This window comes from Xylocopa sonorina, chromosome 1 (assembly GCF_050948175.1).
Source record: "Xylocopa sonorina isolate GNS202 chromosome 1, iyXylSono1_principal, whole genome shotgun sequence".
Taxonomy (NCBI): Eukaryota; Metazoa; Arthropoda; class Insecta; order Hymenoptera; family Apidae; genus Xylocopa; species Xylocopa sonorina.
The window spans coordinates 16,139,544-16,163,502 of NC_135193.1; the positions used below are offsets into that span (position 1 = coordinate 16,139,544).

General features: G+C 46.0%; 3 protein-coding genes across 7 annotated transcripts; 1 reads left to right on the forward strand and 2 right to left on the reverse strand.

Moving 5' to 3' along the window:
- Positions 1-550: 550 nt before the first annotated feature.
- LOC143432552 (uncharacterized) lies at positions 551-4,750 on the reverse strand. Its single transcript, XM_076909219.1, has 9 exons — positions 4,469-4,750; positions 3,729-3,936; positions 3,392-3,561; positions 3,082-3,277; positions 2,843-2,997; positions 2,573-2,756; positions 2,145-2,473; positions 1,631-1,826; positions 551-1,250 (listed from the first exon to the last, which is right to left on the reverse strand). Exons 1-9 carry the CDS (start codon positions 4,709-4,711, stop codon positions 1,165-1,167), a joined length of 1,767 nt encoding a protein of 588 aa, XP_076765334.1. The 5' UTR covers positions 4,712-4,750; the 3' UTR covers positions 551-1,164.
- A 3,218-nt stretch (positions 4,751-7,968) lies between these two features.
- Positions 7,969-12,995, forward strand: LOC143432473 (uncharacterized). Of its 4 annotated transcripts, XM_076909143.1 has the most exons (9): positions 7,972-8,217; positions 8,272-8,429; positions 8,764-8,871; positions 8,951-9,160; positions 9,663-10,217; positions 10,843-10,912; positions 10,991-11,153; positions 12,469-12,699; positions 12,778-12,995. In XM_076909143.1, exons 2-9 carry the CDS (start codon positions 8,412-8,414, stop codon positions 12,803-12,805), a joined length of 1,383 nt encoding a protein of 460 aa, XP_076765258.1. In that variant the 5' UTR covers positions 7,972-8,217; positions 8,272-8,411; the 3' UTR covers positions 12,806-12,995. The 4 variants fall into 4 exon arrangements, with proteins under 4 accessions (XP_076765260.1, XP_076765263.1, XP_076765258.1 ...); XM_076909145.1 differs by lacking the exon at positions 8,272-8,429 and having other exon boundaries at positions 7,969-8,217; positions 12,790-12,995; XM_076909148.1 differs by lacking the exon at positions 8,272-8,429 and having other exon boundaries at positions 7,971-8,217; positions 10,991-11,075.
- A 254-nt stretch (positions 12,996-13,249) lies between these two features.
- Positions 13,250-17,379, reverse strand: Cart (Carcinine transporter). 2 transcript variants are annotated; one of them, XM_076909122.1, is made up of 11 exons: positions 17,173-17,379; positions 16,588-16,809; positions 15,855-16,028; positions 15,677-15,780; positions 15,446-15,600; positions 15,167-15,335; positions 14,831-15,079; positions 14,311-14,525; positions 13,936-14,117; positions 13,672-13,850; positions 13,250-13,506 (listed from the first exon to the last, which is right to left on the reverse strand). In XM_076909122.1, the coding sequence occupies exons 1-11, from the start codon at positions 17,230-17,232 to the stop codon at positions 13,296-13,298; spliced, it is 1,920 nt and encodes a 639-aa protein (XP_076765237.1). In that variant the 5' UTR covers positions 17,233-17,379; the 3' UTR covers positions 13,250-13,295. The 2 variants fall into 2 exon arrangements, with proteins under 2 accessions (XP_076765237.1, XP_076765238.1); XM_076909123.1 differs by lacking the exon at positions 16,588-16,809.
- Positions 17,380-23,959: the final 6,580 nt, after the last annotated feature.

Genomic DNA, 23,959 nt, shown 5'->3' on the forward strand with positions numbered 1-23,959 from the left:
AATCACGTGCCTCCTCGCTGCAGGCGGTGTCGAGCAACATTGAGTTCGGCTGTTTAAACGTTCCCTTTCGTTCTCGTCTCTCTTTCAACGCAACGATGTAAATGGCGGCTGAAGAGAAAGTAGAAAGCCGATGCATGACATGAACAACGACGACGAAGGCCTCGTTCGCATTCGACTGGCCAGATTCGTTGCCATTTGTTCGAGGCGATCGTCTCCACTCGCGATAGACGTCGTTCAGAGAAAGTGTCTTCGGATCCACTGTCTCTAACCTAGTGATATTCCCGTGAAACGAAACGATTTATCTCGAGTGTCTACCTGTAGGATAGAATCAAGGGAAGATGTAGAAGGAGCTGCCGCGGTAAAGCTTCATTTATGTGGACCATAAAATTGTAACGTCCTTCGAGTACCTTCGAGTGGCGTTACGTACGAAGGGGTGCGCGCGCGAAGGGACGCTCGTAATTTTAAGGGAGCTAAAAAGTAGCGGCGATCTTAGCTACGTACGAGAACAGTCGATGGAACTTTTTTTATGCCATTAATAACAGAAATGTGAACAATTGTAAAAGATTTTATTGTTTAACGCAACTGTTATTCTTCTGGTACAAAGGACCTACAAAAATTATATATCCATCGTATGTAACACCTTAAGAGCTAATTGCATTGTCAGAGATAGCACCATGATTTAACAATAAGAAATATATTTGAACGGTATTTAAAAAAAAAACGGAAAGTTAGATATCACTTGTTAGCCTGGAGTTTCGTCGGCTACGTTCGCTAGTTCACTACGAACCTTCGTTTCTCTTATCGTTAATAAGTAGAACGTTTACCACATTCACCGTACCCTCGTTATCTTTAAAAAAAAAAAAAAAAAACGTAAAAGAACAATATCGATATGCATATAAGTTAAAAAGTTCACCGGTACTCGGTGAAATTTCTAAGACAGCCGTGATATAAAAGAAATTGTTCGCACGCGTAGCCGTTGGTCGATTTTGCCAGCGCAACCCCGGAATTCCATCCCACCCCGATTAACAGTTACACGGTCTCGAGTAACGACGATCGATTCCCCAGCAATAACCGACTCCCCATTTCCGAACCGGTGACACGACGTGAACTATTAATCGAGGCAACGCTGTAAGTTTCATTCTGTCATCCCAAGGAATTGGAACCTCATGATTTGTACTTTTCCTTCAGTTCTCGTCGCAGTATCTTCCCAGTCATACTCTTCGGTATCCCTTCTACGAACGTGACGCCTCCTACAATCACAAATTCACTTTTACTCAACCTGCGAAACGAAACGCGAAGTTGACTGAACGTGGTGGGAGCAAAAGTTTCTAGCGGAGAACACGTTGCGTGCGCGTGAAGCAAGCAGAGGTGACGTTAGTGTTACTTTCTCTCTCTTTCTCTCAGCGCTGCTCTTTCCAACCATCCTCGTGTTCAACTAAACGTGATAACAATCGTAACGAGACAAAATAGCAACAACAGTGATTGACATGAGATTAAAGTCTACGTCTTGGCCACTTTGTAAAACGAACGTGTGAATCATCTCATACACGAGTGTTAGTATCGTGGTATTAATGTAAAACGCGCAGTCAGCTAAACAGCACTTGTACTTTGATTCGAGATAGGAGTTTACCTTGCAGCTCTTTGAAGTCGGAGACCTTGCCCTTCACGAAGTTCTGAATGTCTTCCGCCTTCGGTTTGCTACCTGGCTTGGGCACTACGAAGGCTTTGGGCACCTCGCCGCATCTTTCGTTGGGAATACCGATCACAGCCGCTTCCAGAACGTCCGGATGCATTCTTAGCAAAGCCTCTAATTCTGCTGGTGGTACCTGGCGTAGGGAAACGTGGAGAATTAATATCCGTGAACGTGTTCTCACGTAACCAATTTCGAATGAATAAATTTCATTTTTTGCCATGTCTACGTGATGGAGCAAAAATGCGAGGCTAATACGTTTCGTGTTGTTGACACGTATAGAGTGTTGTATTCAACTTTATCGTCGATAAATCGCAGCTAAGAACAACATCCTCGCACGCGAGCAGGACAGAGAAACGATATTGGCTGTCGCAATAAGAGAACGACTAATCTCGCGAACAGCTTATTCGATCTTCTGATAAATCCGATAAGTTGCCTGTTACTAATCATTTACCTGGAAACCCTTAACTTTGATTAACTCTTTCAATCTGTCGGTGACAAAGAAGTCCATGTCCTCGTCGTAGTAAGCGAGGTCCCCAGTTTTCAGCCAGCCCCCTTCGACCAACGCCTCCTTCGTCGCTTCCTCGTTTTTGAAGTATCCTTTCATTACGTGTTTCCCTCTGACCCAAATCTCACCGTTTTGACCAGGACTGGAGATGTCTTCGTTCGTGTTTGGATCGACTAATCGCAGCTCGCAACCGGCTATATTTTTCCCGATACTTCCTGGTTTCAAACCGGTTAACTCGATGCTGACGATTGGCGACGTCTCCGTTAGTCCGTATCCTTAAGAAATTTATAAACGTAAACAGTTTTACTTTTACCAGCGTTGTCTGAAGATGCCTCGACTGATATTGAAAGTTTAACGACAACCGTGCGACGTACCTTGCGACATCTTGAGCTTGTTAACGTCTATGCCAAACTTATTGTACAATCTGTCCGCGTCCGCGCACGCCATTGGCGCCGCGCCGCTCATAATGCGATGCATTGACTCCAGGTGCTGCTTCTTGATGTGCGGAGACGCGATCAGGAACAAAATCACCGGTGGTACCGCGTACAGGGCCGTTATCTGCGAATAAAGACCCTCAGATGGGAAATAGTTGCTGAAAAAGAGTGGGAACGGTGGACGAGAAACGATTCGTGCCGGATTCTCACCTTGTGCGTACTTAAAAGTTTAATGAATAGTTCCGGCGTGAACTTGGGTAAAGTGACTATCTTAGTTCCAATAGCGAGCTGTGGTAACGTCACGACGTTCAACCCAAAGATATGGAAGAAGGGCAAAATCAGGGGGTGTATTTCCTGATGATCGGCTGTAACGATGGCGGTAAACTGTTACGCTGCGTTTACGATTAATTAGGATTTAACGGTCCACTGTTGAACGACTGATGACTTACGGCCTGATTTCAGCCACGAAGCGTTAACAACCGTTAATTCTGTCATTTCGATATTGGAGACTAGATTCCTGTGCGTCAACATTACACCCTTTGGTAAGCCCGTCGTCCCGCTGGAATACGGTAAAACGGCCAGATCGTCTGGATTCGTGCCGCTGTTCGATACGGGTGGCAACGATTTGCCCTTTGTGATGAGATCCTGGAATAATTCAATTCGATCGTCAATTAAACGTTTAACGCGTGCGGTACCTCGTTGTTCGAAACGACAGCGTTTGTTCGTCGACAACTTTTCGAATCGTATGATAATTCGCACCTTGAACGGCACTGCGCCTTCTGGAACGGTTCCACTACCATCCTCGATAACCACGAAGGGTGCTCCAGGTGGAAGAGTCTCTTTCGCGAGGCCAAGTATGGGCCGTGCGATCTCTGCCACCGTGACGATCCCCTTCACCCCGGAAGACGTCAGTTGCCTCTTAATTTCGTCTGTTCGAAAAAAAAAACACACCATCGGATGATATCGAGTTGTTACGTCTGATTGCTGTTCCAGCGCGGTCGCACGCGAAACGCGGTTCAAAACACGATCGCATCCAGAGATCGTGATTTTACTGACGATACGAATTATTATTGTTATAAAGCGCGCGTCAACTTACAAGGCGTGTAAATAGGATTCACGGTTGTGACAACAAGCTCAGCCTCCATCATGCCGATGAAGGCTAGGATCGATTCCGGATAGTTGGGCGCGATCAGGGCGACCACGTCGCCCTTCTTCAGGCCCATGTTCCTAAGACTTCTCGCGACATAATTACAGATATCCCTCGCCTCGCTGTACTTGTACTTCCTTCCGGTCACCGCGCACTCCTAAAGAGTCAGCATCGATTTAATTGGAGCAATGATATTATAGTTTCGGTATTCGCGACGTCGAGCGACAGGTCGCGCGGTTAAATTGACCGAAACGCTAAAAATGTAAATAAGTTCGTTAAAGGAACGATTAAAATACCGATACGTGGGAAAATTGATAAACGAATGGAAATATATTTACAATGTAAAAGAGTACTCTCTGACAGGCAGCATCGTTAATCGAACGTATAATTCTGTTATGCGGATATTGTGTCGATGACTCAGTAAAAAGATACGGCGATAGGAAACGATACGGAAAAAGAAGTAAATAAAAATACCAGACAACATCGCAGAAGTCCAAAGCACAGAGATTCCACAAAAAAACAAAAATACGAGGCAGACTGCGGTGTGACTTTTGAACCCGCGTAATTCTTCAGGCTCGCGATGTTAAAGATCAACGCGCGTCGATATCTTAATACATATTGTAATTAAGCAAAGGGGGCAAGAGGTGGTGGGCGAAAAAATTCGACAGATAACTCTGTCGCGAAATTACCAGCGCTATCCTGTCCATATGATCGCCCAGATTCTTCCAAATGTACTCCTGCAGGAGGGTATCAGAGGGCGTGTAGTCCCCGAACGGGGAGACGAAGATTTTCCTCCCATTCTTGTCCTCGGTGATTTTTGGCTGCGTCTGAGTAGACGCGCACCTAACAGACCGGTTTAAAGCTTTCACCCCGCTCTCCTGTATCCGGCCGAGTCTTTGGACGCAGCGAAGTATTTGTCTGACGCGTGTCATCCTTCTCTACTTGTCTCCTGTCGTTTACCTATCCTCTCGTAGTCCCTCGGTTGCTCGCGCTCCGTTAATTTATTCAGGCATTCAAGTAGCACCTGAAAAAGGAAGAGCAGCAAAAAGCGCTTGATGAAGTCCGCGAGAAATTCGCATGTCATTTAAACGACGTGTTTTCGTGACTTTTTCTTGTACCAGGGACATAAAGCTATTTAATAACAGGGAACGCGTTTCCGCGTAGGCTGTCTCGAGCGGATGGTCTACTCGCGTGCGAAGGAAACCGAAGGTCGTTAGACGGAAGAAAAAAAAAGCGAACGGAACAATAGAATAACGCGTGGCTGAAGCGTGGATGTGCGGTGTAAATTCAACAACCGCGAGGCATAATGACATTTTAATGGTGAACGAAGTTGCGTAATCGTTTCCCGATAACCTAACCTACTCGTCGACGACCGAGTGACTAATTCTGTACGACGAGTTTCCCGAAACGAAATTTCGAATAATTTTGCCGATCAGTATCGATCCGCTCGTTAATAATAATGCCAAGGCTGATTCAGTTGAACGGATGGATACTGATGGTCCGCGTCGCGCGGCAGCGATATGCAAATCGAACGAGCGGTTTCTAACTAGAACGAGTGGCGTTTATCCGGCGGGCAGATAATTCGCATCGATTCAGAAAAGAAGGCTGGTCATCGGAGCGGCGAGTCGGTCGCCGGTCAACAATAACAGTTCAAAGTATTCGCGGTATCAACGCCATTGGCACATCTTTCGCTGACGTGTTATCTCTCGCTTCAACGTAAATACACCGTTTTTCACCATCGTTATCGTGCCAGACGGTGCAAAAGTCAACCGAATGATTCAATTATCCCGAAGCGATGCCCTCGTCAACCGATTTGCATACCGTTCGACTCTGATTGCCGCTCGTTATTGAACTGTCGCTAAATAAATCCATGTTAATTAATGCGATCAAGAAACGATCGCGGCCGTTTCTTTTCACGAAGAAGCGAGAGACAACGGAAGTTTTGTTCGCCCACGAAGACTTTGCCCGCTCCTCCGTTCGAGGCGGCAGACATACGTCCGTGGTATGGGTGCAACGGCCTTAAATAACATTCTACGTAAATACGCTTTCACGGAATGAACGTGCTCGCTCGGCTACAGTTGGTAACCGCGTCGCAGAGGAATGACAAACAGAAAGACGCAGAGTACGCGTTCCGTGAACCGTGATTAAGCCCGCGTCTGCCCTCGTACCGTCCCGTTGTTTTTCGCCGTTATCGTTGGACCGTCGTTTCGCTAGACGGATGTTTGAACGCCGATAAAATCGCGAAACGCCCTACGCCCGCGATCAGACCGCGAACTCGCAATAGATGTCGGCTTGAATCACTCGGACGGATGCTCTTAACTGACGTCAGATAAAAACCGAACGTAAACAATGTATACATCGTACGTACACGTATGTATGTACGTCTCTCGCGAGACGATTCCATCCAACGATCTAACGACGCATCAGGAAAGCGATCGATCGAGATATCGCGTCGGACCCGACGAACAGATCCCAAGTCGATCGTGCGGCGATCGAGGATGTTCGTTTATTTCGCGAAATCTCACAGAGCGAACGGTTGAGAAGTTGTTGCCCGCGCTTCGAAAAGCGAGGCAACTTTTCCGTTCCGTTCACCGGTTACGGTAAGGTCGAGCTAAGGGAAACCGGTCGGCTGCTAGACGAGCAGAAAACTTTTAGTGAAAGTGTTTACCCAGTCCTGAGATCGACTCGCGCGGCGATTAAATCGGGTTCGTTCACCGCCGTTCACAGTCCCACTCGTGGTCGCACGTGAAAATAGTATGCGAACCGTTGCGCGCTTTTCACCGGTGCACTTGTTCAGTGGCCAAGGCAAAAAAAAGAAAAGACCGCGAGGATGGCGCTACTCCCGTCTCGAATTCCCTGCGAGCGACTCCTCCGTTCCTCGGACGCGGGCGAAACTTCACGACTCGTAGCACCGCGACACCACTGACGGCATACAGCTGGCGAACCTCTCTCGGCTAACTGTTTTCACTGACAGACTACGGGATTCCCTTGCAAACCATTTAACTTCTGCTCGCCCGTAGATACCATTCCCCCCACCAGAACTCACCGTTATAAAAGAGGCGTGTACAAGGTGCTCGCGAGGAGAGGATTCTGCATTCGCGTGGACGCGTTGCTCGTGTGCGAGAGACGGACCCACACCGAGGAGCCTGCATGCAACTGCGATTACGCGTACGCGTTACACTTTGGCCCACGCGACGCGGTTCGTTTATTGGAAAAAGAGCTGGTCCCGACGCGCTGTCGGGGGCGCGTGTGCGCTCGATCTGGCGCGCGATGATCGAAATCCTGCGACGGGACCGCGACCAACATTATTTACATTCTTCATTTATTCGCGCCGTCCGATTCGCCAGCGGTTCCTACATTTTTCTATTATATAAACCGTACAACTAATACGATTACGTTACACAAGCATTATATAAGCGACGCGAGTTACCGCTGGCCTCTGCCACGGTAGAAATTAATCGAATAAAAAACAACAACAAACAGGGTTCAACGTTTAATAATAGGAACGAAGTACAAGTTGAAAATGCTCCCCCTCTTGCCATCTGGCGACGAAACTTCGTCTCCGCGGCGAGTTTATCGGTCGTCGACAAACTGAACAACCTCTGGGCGGATTCTCGAATCGATCAGCCGCGCAGGGGTGGTTTTTCTTTCAAGAACATCGCGGCTAAACGAGTACCATTATTCGAGTCCAGATTACTCGATCGCGGTCGAATTCTCGGTGGCTCTAATCAAGCGCGACGTGTGCCACTCGAGGGCATTTCTTTTTAATCTTCCTTTCATCTCGCTGGTATTTAATTCGAGCGATTGCGCCAGGCACGTTCTCCGTGGCGTCGGTGCGCGGGCGCCCCGTCATCGACGCAGACTCCGTCCTCGAGGACAGGCCCGTAGAACGCGAGCCGCGAAACGCGTACCTCGGACACCCTTGAAAAACTGTGCCCCCCACTGTGCGCTCTGGCGACTTTTTAAAACGTCGGCACGTGTACCGTTTTATTGCACTCTTGTATGCAAACAGCGATAAATATTTAAAACACGACTATCGGTCCAACTCGGTAAACTAGTTTGATAATTTCGTTATCTGTTAAATATGCATACGGCTAGCAGATAAACGCTCGATTAACGCGCGCGATGATTGTGTAAGTACACGTCGCGAAGAATTCCCGCGATTCGATGGTCCCGTTAAGCGCCCTACCAGGATTCACCCCTGACGGCGTAGGTGACAACGACGCCATGTCGTCGTCCACCCCCAAACGGGACGAGCACGCAGCAACCCCCGTTACGTCCCCAGTTGACCGTGAATCGCGACGAGCCAGTATTTTCAGAGGCGTGGATCACCGTTGTTCCGCCTGGCACCACCGAGAGGTTTTTCGTCGATCGCACCAGGCCACCGTCGCTAGGCGAATCTGGGCTATGAATGAAGACCCAACCCTTCCATTTCGAGGTAAACGAGAATCCGGTTACGCCTCGGCGAATTGACGGGTGTTTGTATCGACAGGCGGAATGTTCAACGTCTGCTCGTCACGTCAGCGAGATTGCGTCATTGCGAATCAGTTTTGTCCGACGCTACGGGAAATCGTGCGAAACCGAAGCTATCGGTTTTTCTAACGGAGGAACGTCGCACGAGGCGGAGGAGCAATGACTAGAACGGTCAGCGTGCGTGTGAAACAAAATTTCTTTCCTTCCATTTGTACACATATAGACGACGCGTACGTGGCGGATCATTTTCCACGGTATACGTAAATGTTCGATGGGACACGAGGAGAGAGAAAGAGAGAGAGAAAGAGAGAGAGAGAGAGTGAGAGGGAGATGTCACGAATGTAGGACGATAGATCGTGCCGTGTCGAAACGATTCAAGTAGTTATGAACGTATCCTAGTTGCTCGAATTCCTTGCTTAGTCGAACGGCAACGACATAACTGGGGTGTTCGCACGTTCTGGCGCAAGGAGAAAGGAGAAACGAGTGAACGTGTCTGTTTTACACTTCGCAGGTCTTGATAGTGTTACTATTGTCCGTGATACCCTGGCCAGGACCCAGCGTGTTTAAGATATCATGCCCCCGCGACCGAGCTTCCGTGGTGAGGAGGATCGTGCAGAAGGTAAATCAAGCGTCTCGTACTTTTAGATCGCCCAATGGGTGGATTAACGGGTGGAATAACAGAGTTCCCGCGGTTTCAGAGATGGATACCAATCCTGAAGAAGCACCAGGTAGAGCTGCCGCTGGAGTGCCCTTTCCACGAGAGCCGGGACATATTTCGGCCCCAGCAAAGGGCGAAACACCAGCACAGGCCGTCGCAATGGACCTGCGGCCTGTGCGGCAAGTCTTTCTACGCAGAGAAACACTTGGATGCCCATTTCGATAACAGACACAAGAGTAACGTTAACACGGTAAGCTCTCTCTCTCTCTCAGCCCTGGTTACGTACGAAAGAAAACCACTGTGCAGACGGTTTAATCGATACACGTACGCGTAGAGTGTGAAAACGAAGGTGTCATGCGATGGGAAATCGGTCTCGAAACGACGGTTGCGTTCCTAACAATTTTCCTACGGCAAAGATAGCAATTATTGAAACAGCGATACGGGCGTGACGCCAATAAACAAGTTGTACTTGTTTACTTAACGATGAGGGGGCGTGCTTTCGACTCGGTGAATGTGCACGCGATTTCCTCCATTATTCTTGCACCACCGACAGAGATACTCGCGTATCTCGTGCCGAGCGACATCCGTTCTCCGATACGAAGGGACGGTGCGTACCAGCGGTCGTTAATCCCGCCAGAGACACCTTCGATTTTCCACACGACTAGGGATATCGACTCGATACGAACGCGGACAAACTCGATAGCGATCTTCTGCGAAGCGTGTCGATTCTAAATGAAATTGTTCGAGGCCAGGCGGAAGACGCGGTCTGCCTCGCGGATTACTGCGACATCATGAGGTGCGACGTGCTGGGTAACCGGGACTTTGAAAGTTCCCTGGTGGACGACGAGACCGGGCACCACAGCACGGACATACAAGTATGGAAGGAGAACACGGAGCAACGTTCCACCGCGATGTTGCCTTGCGACTCGCGAGGCGGTTTCGCGAGGACCTACCCAGCGGAGAAAGCGTGCACGATAGTTGGCGGCGGTGCTGTCACCAACATCCAGCAATATTGCCACAGGGAGGACAGCGGGGCGTTGGAGAATCATCGTCTGCCAGGTACGGCGTACCACGTCGAGATCGTCGGTCCGGATAACAAGAGTAACGCCTGCGATAACGAGGAGGAGGAGGAAGAGGAAGACGAGGAGGAGGAGGAGGAGGACGAGGACGAGGACGACGAGGAGAACCTCGTCGAGGCGGCCCTCCCCGCCGTGAACAAGAAGCAGAGGCGCAAGGGGTTGCACCTGAGGAAGTTGAAGGCCAATTGCAAGCCGGAGGAACTGCAGAAGCTGAAGTTGCAGTGTGAAGTTAGTTCGTCACGTTTCTGTTCTACCAAAAAATGATCGTAGAGATGTTAAGGATCGAGGGTCTGATTTACCTTGGAACGTCTTGGCGATGTTCCGATCAGATTTTGAGGAATAGCCGGCGTGAACGAAGTAGTAGATACCATTTCGTGGCCGGACGAATTCATGATTGGGTTCAGTTCTGTTCTCTATACGGAACTCGAGGATTACGAATCGGGGTTTGAGTATGTACGATCATTGTCCTGGTAACAGTTGATTGTCTTTTCTAAAACGCTTGGGTATCTCTTTGAAATAATCCTGTAACCATTCTAACCGCCTTCCCTCGTAGCTTGTCGAAGCAGAGAAAAAAGTAAAACGCTATCGTCCAGCTTGATTTGTGTACCGTGTTACGTGGGAATCGATAAGATCCGCTAGAGTCGTGTTCAATTTTCAGACCGTGTGTGTACAGCTACTAACGCAATCTCCCAATACCCGTTAGACTAACGAACGCAGAGTCGAAGGGACGAAAAAAAAAAGAAAGTGGTAGTAGTAGATTATAGCGTAGAATGAAATAACAAGCACTACTTATCGCACGCAACTGGCTTACTTACATCGAAATATAACGTTCCTCGTTTGATGTTATCGATAGATATTGGTGCGTGATTGCATCGCTGGACTTCTGACAAATCTCTCCGTGCTAGACTTTCAGGAAATCGAAGGTACGCTATCTTTCACGATCGACACGTTTTACGGGGACGGGTTTCTTTGAAATTTCACTGTTCTCTCTTCTCATTCAGGTGAACTGAACCGCGCGATATGCTGGTACCTGAGTTGCGACAGGTATTGGGAAGACACCAAGAGGCAACAGAGGCATTCACCCTGGTATCTCTTAACCGTATTCCTCCTCGTTCTGTTCTCCTCAATTTACGTATGCTACTACATTATATGGGTGCTGTTCAAGTACGTACGTCGAAGCCACTTTCCCTCTAACTTCGTATTAGCTTATCATACTCTATTTGCATAAGTACTACGGCATAAAAGTGATCAGCACAATAATTACGGTTGCATAATAGTGCGCGATCCAAGAATAAATACGATGCACCCCGGGTATCTTAAATGGTAGCGAAATTAAACATTTAAGCAATTTGTTTCCTTGGAAATCAAGGAATCGGATAATCGGCTGCATCTTTGGCAGCGATGAGAATTAAACCGAGCCAATTTTTCTACTCTCTAGACAATTAAGGAGTCGCGTCGATGACACGTGTCATTTTACATTTTATTAGCGTTCACGTATTATCTACACCTATCGTTGAATTATTGAAAATATAAAAATTGGTATCTTCATTAGTTTGTGAGAAAACAGCTTAACGTTTTAATTAGATAACCTCACGTTTTCATGACAACATTCCTTGGAATGATTATGAAATTCAGCATAGAGTGTAGTACTTGGATCAGTATTAACGACATCAAGCAACCGTCGGCTTTATCTGAAAGTTCAATGTTCGATTTGTATGTAGATAATTCATTTAATATGGAAATATATACTGCTGGCAAAAGAGACGATTTACATTTGGAGTCGCTTTAAAAGCAACATATTTTTAAATAAATTAACGTGATTGTGCAAAAAAAAGTTGATCGATGTGCGCTGAAAAAGTTTCTAGATTCCTCGAACGGGTAATCTTAAAAAAAATAATCGTAATTTGTATTTAAATACGGAAAGAGATACGAAAAATGTCTGGATACATCTCTAGACATCTCACTTAAATGGTAAACTGAGATTTCATTTGTTATATCAAGTTTAATTAGCACGATATGCGATATCAAATCTGACATGAAATGTTATCTTTTTCCTCTTCTATCATGGAGCGAAGTGCAAATAAAAATTCACCAATACCTCTGTCACACATTTTTATACTACTATACTATTTCTATATCACTTCTCATAAAATCCACTCTCTTCATTCTCGAACTGAACAATTCTCCTACTCGTCCTCGCGTTTCAAGATATCTTCTCCGTATCAATATTATCAAACGTTTCAACCACCCTACCAATATCAACATCGATCAACTTGGCACAGCGTACAAAAATGTCTGTCTTGTCTACGCGTGTACACGCGCGTTCTATGTACTATTAGATAACGTTTGAATAATAGCTCGGCTGGCAACTATATCGCCGAGACTTTGTGTAAACAAATACAATTGCCACATCAATTGCGACGATTAATTAACGTGTTCGTTTCCTCGCTCGTATGCAACCACCGTTCGTTTTGCACAGCTCAGCGGCGGAGGACAGGCTGGACGAGACCGGAAGTTTGGACTACACCGACGGCGACATCGCGGCTACGTCGTCGTCCCACGATCAGAGTGGTCCTGGCGAGGGTAGGTCCAGCGGGAGAAGAAAAGGAGAGCCGGGGGACGATAACGCGCCAGGTACGAACGAAGAGATGCCCGACCATTACATATACGTAACCTACCCACCCGAGCTGAAGCAGCGATTACTGGACAGGTAAGCGAAACGTGCGAACAAGGTGCACGGCACCGAAGGACGTTGATATCGAAGTTGTACATCGATCACTCGTTGCAGCTGTTACAACAGAACCACCCGACTCTAAGTCTAAAAGAAGAAAGAGAGGAGAAGGTTGGGCAGAAATTAGATCGAGGACGAGAGCACCGCTCGGTCGGTACCACGAGTCGGTTCCACGGCTGACCACGTTCTTTCTTATTTTTCCTCCTCCCCTTTAATCTTCGTGTTTTGTATACCAACTGTGGGAAATAAATTACAAGATGTACACGAGAACAGAATGAATTATTCGTTCCTCCCCCCGATCTCCTGCGCTTCGAATCATGCGAAACATCTTGATAAGCTGTACACTCGATGTACACTCGAGCTTGATTGCTTAAGATAAATTTTCGAGACCCTTGAATTTCGATTACTTCGCTCTTCAAGTTTCGTAGCCACTTGTGAATGATAGCTATACTAGGTGAGAACACGGATCTTCCGTGATACGAAGAAGCGAGGAAGCTGAACGAATGGATGTAACACCGGAAGCAGTCGATTTGGTAGTTTCGATTTTATTCTGAAATCCAGTGCTCGATTCGAATCTAGAACCAGTAAGTCATCTTAATGGATCCGTCAGAGTCCCGTTGCGTGTCCATCACGCTGGATTGACGCACCAGCCGACGAACGCTCGCGCTGCTCGGCCTCTGTTGGTCCTGCAACAGCCTCTGTGGTATCGGTGCCTCGGGTACCTCGTGCATTTCCACCGTTTCTCTAGCCGACAGATCTTCGTACGAAGCCGCAGCGGACGAGGGTCTGCAAACAATCAAAATAATTGCTGCACATTTACGATTCCTTCTTTGATAACCCAACGAATCCTCGCGAACGAATATCGTCGAGTTTCTCAGCGAGATGTATCTATAAGAATAGGTGCTAAAATCGCAGGATCACAGCTTTATCTGACCGCCTGCGGTATCATACTTGATCGGGACGCAGCGAAAGCAATCCGCACAGGTCCAATCCTTCCCAAACAGCTCCCCTTCCTCGATGGTCTGCGGCAATCGATGATGCAGGGTTTCAGGCAAACGCAGCCCGGACAGGCCGCCGATAACGGACACGACGCCGAATATTACGAGGGGCAGCACCAGATTCTCCTTACCCTGCGCGACATGACGCACATCAGAATCGTGCGCGATAAACGAAGCGAAAAAAAGAGAAAAAGAGACTGGCTTTGCGGTTACTTACGAGATACGTTACAAAAGGAATGATAATAAGCCCGAGACCGCTAATGTAAGCGGAGAAACCGATCGCTACGCCGCGCAATTGCGTGGGGTAAAGTTCACCGGCGAACGGATATATTACTAGAAAGGAGGCCGATATCGCGGATTTCGATAAGAGGAAGAGAATCAGCGTAGCGACCACTGCATCTGCAAAGAGAAAAAGAACGATAAAAACGGGGAAGGCGATTAAAAGAACGGCAATGACGTCTTTATTATACAATGAGAGGGCGCGAAGTTACGGAACGAGAACGCGAAACGCGTGTCTCGGTGAATCGAAAGCGTCGCGAGCAATATTGTTCCAGACTGATCTGTTTTCTTTGGTATTAAAAGGATTTAGTACCAGACGATAAGAGAACCGTGGCGATGCACGAGATGCCAGCGACCACCATGGACAGGCAAAGGGGCCAACGACGACCCCATCGATCCATCACGATCCAGCACGCCATGTAGCTTGGTATCTCGGCCAGAGACGAGAAGAAAAAGCTCAAGTGTTCCTCGTTACCTAACGCTGGTCCGTAGTACGACAGTCCGACGTACACCATATTATTTGCGAACCTAACGCAAGAAAGACAGATTACCAGCTAAGCGATACAGATGGCTTTGCTCAATAATTTATTACGTTATTGTTTCTTGCGGGCGAAAAATAATTAGGCATTCAAGAGAACGCGAAAACATTGCGAGATTAGATCGGCCATTGTAAATAACTGTTTTAAAACTTGTCGCGATAGTAGCCAAAGAAATGTCGTGTTGCCGCGATAAAATACGCTTTATCAATTGTTGTTCGGTGTCCGTGAAAGATTGCAATTCACATCGCGCGGGATGAAAACAGAGCGATAAGCCGCGGGGTTTCAACTGTTTACCAATTCAGAGTGATTAAACAGGTCTTTAGACGCATATTCGGCGTTCTGAACAGGGAAAGAACGCCAGGCCCGCTGCGTAATCGTTCCTCCTCGCTCTTCGACCGCGACATGGTCATCCGTTGCCGCAGCTTCTGCGAGAAGGACGTAGGCAACTTTTTCCCGTTCACCTTCGCCAGCCTCTCCAAAATGTCGTTCGCCTCCCCCAAACGACCCTTCGCCAGCAGCCATCTCGGCGACTCTGGTAGAAACCTGGAACGATCTTCGACGCTTTACAATGGCGTCGCGTGAACGCGAACGAGCGTAACGGAAGCAGTAGGGAGATAATAAGTTACTCACCACCAATAGGAGAAGTATAACAGAAACGGTGCGCTCGTGGTTATTGCTAGCGTTCTCCAATCTCTTATCAAATACGTCACACCAGCCAACATACACATACCCATCGTATAAAAGCTACAAGTCATCACTGTCACAAACGAGCGATAATTTGGTCCAACCAGTTCCAGAGCTGCGTGGAAAATAACGAGGCAGAACGATTAGGTGTAAATTACATTTCTAATTACATCTTTTTCGGTTCCACGCGATTTTCGTTTCGCTTTTATCTCGAGGGGAACTTACATATAATGAAGGGTATCTGGTAAATGGCCGGGATGGTCAAACCGATGAACATCCTGGTGGAGGCCCAGGTCCAGAAGCTGTTCGATATCGAGGTTAGAACTCCGCCCATGATCAAGGTCGCCAGACAGGTGAAGAAAGACAATTTTCGACCGATTCTAGGCGACAGAATAAATATCGTAAAAGTAATCGTGCATGCACGCGTTCGAATTATTGCGCAACTGTTCTTTGTACCTATCGTTCAGAGTGCCAAAGAGGTATACACCTATCGGTCCGCCTATGTTCAAGGCGACCAAACCGATCGTCGGGTAAATCGCGCGATCGCACACCAGGTCGAACTGCAACGTATCAACCGCGTGATTAATTTAACGAGATCGAACGATGAACCCTGCGAGGACAGGTAAAAACGTACATCGATCACGATGGAGGACGTCACTTTCGAAGTCTCGTATTCCCAGCCATGATCGCACGGTACCACGGGCCACGATGCGTTTGGTACGTACGAGGCTGTCGTCACGACGGAAATGTTTTCCGCTGTCCAATCGATATCGTATCGTGTGCATTGACTGTACGTTTCATTGTCGTCCTAATTAAAGGAAACGATCGTTACAAGTAAACTGCGAGGACACGAGGGAGATACGACTTCTTCGAGGTTTACGCAGGTATAATCCTTACGAGGTGCGAGAAATACGGGATACTAGCGATCAGCTAAGGTCTAAAATTAGCGAGATCCAAAATTTCTTCTTCTACTGCGTGAAAATACCCAGCAATTAACGGACTGAAGTAATACAAATTGATACAGCAGAGCTTTCCACATCCGAGCTGATAGGAAAACATTTTCTACTAACGGGACAATCGCATTCTTAATATGAGACTTGATGTATTTTAACAGAATCGTGTACGTATGTGCGCAATAGTCTCGATCGAAAAGAAAAATGTAGACTGCGTACAAATTACTTATAACAACAAGCGTCTGTTACCGCGAGACACCGGTTTGATAACAGAATATTTACGTGGCAGAGCGATTGGTATACAAAAAGCTCTACTTTACGAGGACTAATACGGTCGTCTTATATGAAATCGACTGAACAAACAACGAAAGAGTTAAGCACATAAAACGCGACGTCTAGAGACCAGAATTGCACCTGACTGGTAGGAATCGCGAGCCTCCTCCTACGGGAGAAGTCCAGGTTCTCTAACCCCGGCACCTTGCACCAATGGGGTGGCGTGTCAGCCATGAACAATTGATTGAACGCGCAAAAGCCGCACGGCAGACACGCAGGAAGGCAGACGAGCCAGAGAAGTTGCTTCTGGTAACGGCCAAACTCCCCAACGATCGGTAGAAGATCGTCGAGATCGAAACCATCCTGCGGCACGAAACCCTCGATTCTTAGTCGTGCGCGGACCCCCTCGAATGTAATCAGTCGAGGAAAACAGAATTACAAAAACCGCTAATTCATTCGACCGTATCTTGCGACGTGCGAGACGAAGTCCAACTACGTAATGGCACACGATTAGAGAATTTCGTCGATTAGATAAGAGCGGAGAGCTTCGAGAATCGAGTCCGCTCGCTATCCGGGATCAAAAGTAGAACTGTTCGCGACGTTTCATTAAAGCCTCGCGATTCTGCGAATCTCTATAGGGATTATTATTATTATGTATATAATAACGATGAACGCTTCTTCGTTTCATCTGTGAAATGATCAGATAGTTGTTATCGAGTAACTTACGTCGTCCGTCGCTTTGGCGTCCCCTTGGCCGGAGGTCCGATTCTCATCCTGGTCCTCCATTCCAGCGAACGTTTTCCCACGTCCAGAAGCTATCGAAACCTCACCGATACCTTAGAAACGCGTTACGTGACCTGTATTAGCTCCCATCCGATGGCAGTGCAACCGACGTGTCAATCGTTCCATCCTGGCTGTCGCCCTTTTTTCGCTCGTTCGAGGGTGGCTGGCGTGTGGCGTCGTCGCGAATCGGACAAAAGTATTTAGGCAGCGCGTGCCAGCTCTCGCAGCGGTAGATTCTACTGTCTTCTAGGTAGGACACGAACCCAAAATGATTGGATCAGTTAGGTTATCGATCAATCCGGGTGCTCGCTCAACATCCGTCACAAAGCTTGCCTTCTTTTACTCGACAACTGTTACTCTCGCCTCGCAGGAAGGCTACTACACTTTATTCTACGTGTACATCGAACAGAAAAAAAAGGGAATGAAAAGAATCGATATGGTCTAGCGTGAAATGAAACACGCGATAGTTTAAAGTGTATGCAGAAAATTTATCCGAATCGAGCAATGGCAATGACGACACTGTGCTCGCGTATACTTCGTGCAATGTCTCTTGGTTTGTCCCAAGAAATGGTAGAAATGGTAGTTCACAGTTTCACGGGGGTGGTAAATCGAGTTACTCTGGAATTTTCATCGCGAACGCACTGATATCGACAACGAGGCACTGGTCTTGGTTGAACGTTAAGGAAAATAATGAATGAAAACGCGAAATACCGATCTCGCACACGCACTCGCGGACCGCGTAACACGCGCGGAAAGGGAATCGATGAAATGCAGACGGGACGACTTCAGAGACGCGTGTCACGGGGTGTGCCCTTCTAATTCAATTGGGTTAAGGGTACTTAGAGAAGATTAGGAACACTGCTGACACATACTGCGTGACGGCCGCGGTTCATTCTTCGATTGCAGTGCGTTATTTTTTTTTTTACGTTATTCTAAGATTCTCTCTTTTTCCTTTCCTTCTCGACGTTCTTCGTACACTTTCAGTGATTCATTTCCAATTTTTATCTTGTTGAAATATCCAATGTTTCTCGTAGAAAATTCATTTTTTGGTGCAATCGTTCCTTTTCGTCTCTATAATATGCAATAGCTTTCTGTTACCTTGTACGCACTTCGTTAGACAGAAGCTCTCTGTCGAAAGCTTCGATAAAGTTATAATCATTGACCGCGTTCCTGGTACTTCTTCGATTACGAAGATCGCTAGCTAATTCGCGAGTATCGCGAGGCGTACGGCTTCAGTTTTAATCTGGTTTAATTCAATTGATGAAGTAAAGAACCGTATAGAGTATAATGCAGGCAATTATCGGAGATTTTCAACGGCTACCGTGTGTGTTCGAAGCACGAGTTTCGCGTGCGAGCCTCGGTCGGGCGATAAATTTTCCGCATTTTCGTTTTGGGAAATCGGTCATGGCGGACGTATCGGAAGCGATGGGTCGGGTGGTGAAGAGCGATCGAATAAAAAAGAGAAAGAGAAGCTCGATGTTGAAGCGACGACTGGTAATATAATGGCATCATTGCGTGCATACAGATTTCAAAGTAAACGTTAAGTTCGTTTTTGGACAATCTCGTTTTGTCGAAGATAAGGGGGGAAAGAATAAGAAAAAAGAAGAGAAATTTCACCGTGGAAACACATGTGGAAGCAATTCGCATTTCGATGGTCGAATTCTAGCGGGTTGGAAACGATCTCGCTTTCATCTCGGAATAAGATTTCTTTTTTCTTTGTTTTCCTCAGGAGACACATACAGAAACGCAATTATAATATCGTTCTTCCGCTTTGTCCCGTTCTCTCGATTTTTTTGTTCCTTTTTTTTTGACAGGGCAATGAGAATTATGGTGTTAGTAATCGAAATGATTTCTCTTGTTTAATTAATCGTATGGCACTGTCGCTTGGCGATTCGTATAATCGTTTCTCGTACACACACTGACAGAGTACAGTCAGCCACATTAATCGGATTTCTCGCAATTCATACACGATTCTTATCAAGTACTTATTACTCTTCCGATTCTCCTGATCGTGCAAAGAAATCGTCGGTGATTCATTAATGTGGCCGATTATACGTTGGACACACTTTCCAGAAGAATCGTCCCCCAATCATTCCACGATCGCTCTGACATTCAGATAAGCGATGTAGCCGATGTGTCACATATAGTCGTTGTCATTTAGAAATCTTCACAGAACACAGGCTCCGCAAACCACACGACTGACACAAACCGAAAAGACACGTAAGATTCTTCTTAAACACCTCACGCTACGCGGGGATGCCGCACCCTCTCCTATTCAATAATTTCGTCGATTGCAAATTGTCGGTGAGACTGTTCAGGAGGAACGAGAAAAAATAACGTCCTCCTGAACGCGCAGTATAAAATTTATTATCTCTCGTAATAAAATAAAGCTTCGTCGTGACTTTAATTTTATGTTACATTGAGCATCGGTTTCTTTGACAAGTGTACAACAACATAATGATAATATCCCTTGATTGAAGCGAGACTCTAGCATTGTCTTTCTCTTTTATCGAAGAAAAGTATCTGTTGTAATCTCGGAAATAGTAAGAAAAAGAAATGAATCCGTCGAGTGCGTCGAGAGACTTCCCTTCTTGCAAAATCGCGAACTAAGATTCACGCGATAGGCCAAGGTATTCTTTTTTTTTTTTTACTTCGATACTTCGTTTTTCTGCGACGAAACGTTGTATTATCGTTTGTTTTTTTTTTTATTGGCGGCGCGATCGACGCTTTTCAGCGGTCTAGGAAACAAATTGGAGAGGGTGAGCAAAATTACAGAGTGGCAGGCTAAACAGGACTCCATCCAACTCATGTTCTCGTTTATTCGTTTTTTCCCTTTCTTTCTTCCCTTCTGCTTCAGTCCACGTTCACCGCCCGAATTGTTCACATGCGTAAATTATAATGTTTGGTCCGATCGTCGATCGGTAGCACTCGCCAGCATTCTCTCTCTCCGCAATATCACTACAAAAAGATCAATCTCACATGCACAATTTATTTTTCTCCCCTTTTCTCACGTCTTCATTATTTTTTTTGCGACTTCTTTTTTTCATTTAGTCTTCTTTTTCTTGTCTGCTTCGTTTTTTTTTGTATTTTTTTTCTTCTTTTTCTTTAACTTTTTAGTTCGTGTCTCTAAATCACACGGCATGCACGGTAATGGCATGCTTAATTTCGACGTAACCGGCCGAAGATCGAAAAAACAAAAAAAAAAAAAAAAAAAAAATATAATCCGAAGATGCAGATCAACCGTGACAACAGACACGTGTAAGTAGCTCTGTAGGCAACGCACGATCGATCTTTCTTCATTTTCCTCCCATTACCATGCAAATTTTCCTGACGCTTTGGAACAAGAACAGCTTTATACGCGCGTTGGCTTCGTGTTTCGCGACTCGATCGTTTAAAAAATATTATCGAAAATATTGTCTCGTACGTACAATGGCACCGCGCGGTTCGGATACTCCCCTAAGAACGGAGACTCTGCTCGGCACCCAGCGCCGCTGAGATCGACTCGAAAAATAAATCATCTGCATGAACATGTGTGAATTCATCATCGCCTCCCTCGTTATCCGTAATCTATGTGTGAACAGCTTATTTATTTGTCTATTTATTTATTTATTTATTTATTCATGTTAATCGTGCGCTTCCCCGTTCTCTAAGTAGCACGGAATCCCAACGAGACGCCAGGATAACGATTCAAGCGACAGTTCTCCGATCTTTAACCGCGTAACGATACAAAATTTATATAACTTTTTTTATTTATTTCCATTCTTTGCTTCTTCTTTCCGTTAGTGTTTGCTTCTTTTTGTTGGTTTCTTTTTTTACAAATCGACGATTCGTCCCTTCCCGAACGTGACGCCGCGATTCACGTCGAATCACGAGCCAACTCTTCTCTCATCATCCCATCATCACAACCAACAATCCTCTCTCCCTTGCGTTTCTCGCACGCACTCTCTCTCTCTCTCTCTTTTTCTCTTTCTCTCTCTCTCTCTCTCCCTCTCTTTCTCACGATCTCTCAATGTTTCTCGCTCTCACAACTCATTCGTTCCTCTCGCCGTTTAGTTTTTCTTCATTCGCATAGAATAACACCTGAACTCGACTCAACAGGACACACTCCACCATGTAAATTGTGATTTACCTCACAGCGCACATCATCACTGATACAGCGTAATGCACACGCTTCTCATATCTCTTATTTCTGTTTTTTTTTTGCTTTTTTTCTTTTAAATATTTTTCTTTAAGAATCCTTATAGTTAAATACGCTCTCACGTTCCCTAGTGAAGCATCGCACGCACTCTAGGAGTCTCGACGATGAAAAAGGCTAACAACTAATAGTTCGAAAAGATATTATCGTGTATGAGTTTGTTCGAAGGAGCGTGGCTCTAGCCGCGACCCGTCCACCTGTCCGGCTTGGAAACGATCCCGAGCGACCTGTGCCACTTCGTTTACGTTTATATATATCAAAAACACGTGTCTGTGTGCGCATTAGGTTAGCTTGAATCCCAGAGCAGCAAAAATATACATCCTTTGAAAAAGGTAAAGGCAGAAAAAAATAACTATGCTGAACAGTGGAGGACCGAGCACCGGTACATGCTCGAGACCAGATGGTAGAGGGGTTGAACGTCGCAACGTCGCCTAAAGGCACGCTCCCTTCCAGGGTACAGAGCATCGACCCCTCGCACACGAGAGTCTCCCCAAAAAATCACAGTCGCGTATATAATATAATTTGCTTCCTTTGTATTCCTCATTTTCACCATCTCGTTTCGTTTCCTAGTTTCCCACATCTGCCCCTCCGCGGGTCCTTCTCCCACGACCGATTCCCATCATCGCGGATCGACGTTCAACATGCCCATTTTCGCTTCTCTCCCTTCCCGTCAATCCTCTATCCGCGGGCCTGATTGAGTGATTCGCAACAACGAACACACTCGATGGTAAAATACGCGTGACGGAGAATGTGCTCGCGTGTTTGTGGCCTCGATTGAAAGAGGGAAGATTTATTGTCAGGCGCTTGCGATTCAGAATGCTTAATGTACTCGTATGATCACGTTGCAAGTACACTGTACAACCACCCGGCAATAATCGTTCGCGATTGGAAAAGAAATATTTCAAGCAACCTGTTCCGTCTCGTTCGAAAATAAGTAGCTAAATTGTTCGTTACAAGCACGTTTTACTAATCGTAAGGGTGGGAAATGGTTGTCCTATGGAAATCCTGACGATCGGTAGAGAATTTTTCTAAATTTGGCCACTCATTTTGAAATGACAAACGCGTAGGTATCGTTCGCTTGCGAATCAGAAAACCAGGCGAGCGACTCTGAATTCATTATCAAAACGCGAAAAGACGCGCACTGCCGTCCTCTCCGTCGTACTTCCTCTTCCTTTCGCTTTCTCTCTTCCTCTCACTCCCTTTCATATCTTCATCCTTCCCCTTTCTCTCGTTCTTCCATTCTCCTCTCGCTCCCTTGCTTACGTCTCTCTCTCTCTCTTTCTCTCTCTCTCTCTCTCTCGCTCGCTCTTTCTCTCTTTTTTTCCTCTACTCTCTCTGCTACGTGGAATGTAAAAGAAAAACAGGATATCATACTCTTTGCGCCTCGGCATTTTGCATGTTTCTTCTTTGGACACTTACAATAAACCGTTTTCATCTGTTTCGTTTGCTTTTTTTATTTTCGTTTAATTCATCTTTTCGTACTGAACTCATCGAGACACCGACTTTGGTTGGTCGACGACAGCACTCTTCCCGCCGTCGAGAAAAACTGTTAAGGCAAAAGCTGTGTTTCCGTAAGGAGAAGAAATGTTCACGATTGGAAGACACCGTGTTTCGTTTGCGAGAATTTCGTTCTGCCTCGAAATCTAAAGGATCCACCGCGAGATTAAAATAATTTACGGAGAATTCGCGTGTGTCTATGAAAAGTGGGTGTGTGTACGTGTGTGTATTGGATGTGTGCATCGCAAAGAGATCAAGGTTTAGGCTCCAGTCTACGTAACGAGCGGCTCGCCGAAACGATTCCCCTACCCCCTTTTCTTTTCTTTGTTGTTTCGTTATTTCTTCCTATTCATCGTTTTGTTCTTTGTTTTTTTCTTTTTTGTTTTTTTTTCTTTTTTATTTTCTTTAAAGCTAGATAGACGTTTTCTCTTCCTTATACGCTAAGTTTGGCAATATCGTTCGCAACAGTAAAAAAATTATATACGTATATATATTTATTTTTATATCCAGACGTGGAGCAGACACATTGGTTTCCCTCGATATGTAAAATCGTAAAAAAGATAATCAATTTAATAAAAAGTCTCTTAGTTTATAATCGTCTCTTATCAATTCCCTATTTGTCCTTTGTTTCTTCTTCTTTTTGTTCTTTTGCGTCTCTTCATCTTACGCCAATCTTGTTTCTCTTTTTCCATAAATGTTTTGTATCATTTTTTGTGTTTTGTTCTGTTGAAACACGTTTACCCCGTAACGGGTGATTCCTCCGTAAAGAAACCGCCCCTAACCCACCCCTCCCCACCCCCACCTACCCTAGATAGTCAAACTCGAATCTCGCCGCGATCATCGACAATAATCATCTTCCGTTCACTATCGTGTCTGTATCTGTACGTAAAGCTTTGCGTAAACGAGGCGTTCACAGGGGAAAAAGGTGTGTTTAGTTAAGAATGAAAAATCGCTATAAAATATATATACCTGAACATCACGAAAGAACGGTCACACAGTGTGCTTCCGCTGGCAAAAGTATTTGGAATGCATGGCACT

Excerpts from the sequence above, each read along its gene's own strand:
- LOC143432552 (XM_076909219.1), bottom strand. The coding sequence starts at position 4,711 with ATGACACGCGTCAGACAAATACTTCGCTGCGTCCAAAGACTCGGCCGG. Across the intron at positions 3,562-3,728 it reads GAATCCTATTTACACGCCTT|ACGAAATTAAGAGGCAACTG; the intron begins GTAAGTTGACGC and ends TTTTTCGAACAG. Across the intron at positions 2,757-2,842 it reads AACTTTTAAGTACGCACAAG|ATAACGGCCCTGTACGCGGT; the intron begins GTGAGAATCCGG and ends CTTTATTCGCAG.
- LOC143432473 (XM_076909137.1), top strand. The coding sequence starts at position 8,191 with ATGAAGACCCAACCCTTCCATTTCGAG. Across the intron at positions 9,161-9,662 it reads ACAAGAGTAACGTTAACACG|GCGGAAGACGCGGTCTGCCT; the intron begins GTAAGCTCTCTC and ends GTTCGAGGCCAG. Across the intron at positions 10,913-10,990 it reads AGACTTTCAGGAAATCGAAG|GTGAACTGAACCGCGCGATA; the intron begins GTACGCTATCTT and ends CTTCTCATTCAG.
- Cart (XM_076909122.1), bottom strand. The coding sequence starts at position 17,232 with ATGGAGGACCAGGATGAGAATCGGACCTCCGGCCAAGGGGACGCCAAA. Across the intron at positions 15,336-15,445 it reads CCAGATACCCTTCATTATAT|CTCTGGAACTGGTTGGACCA; the intron begins GTAAGTTCCCCT and ends TTTTCCACGCAG. Across the intron at positions 13,507-13,671 it reads TTTCGCTGCGTCCCGATCAA|ACCCTCGTCCGCTGCGGCTT; the intron begins GTATGATACCGC and ends GATTGTTTGCAG.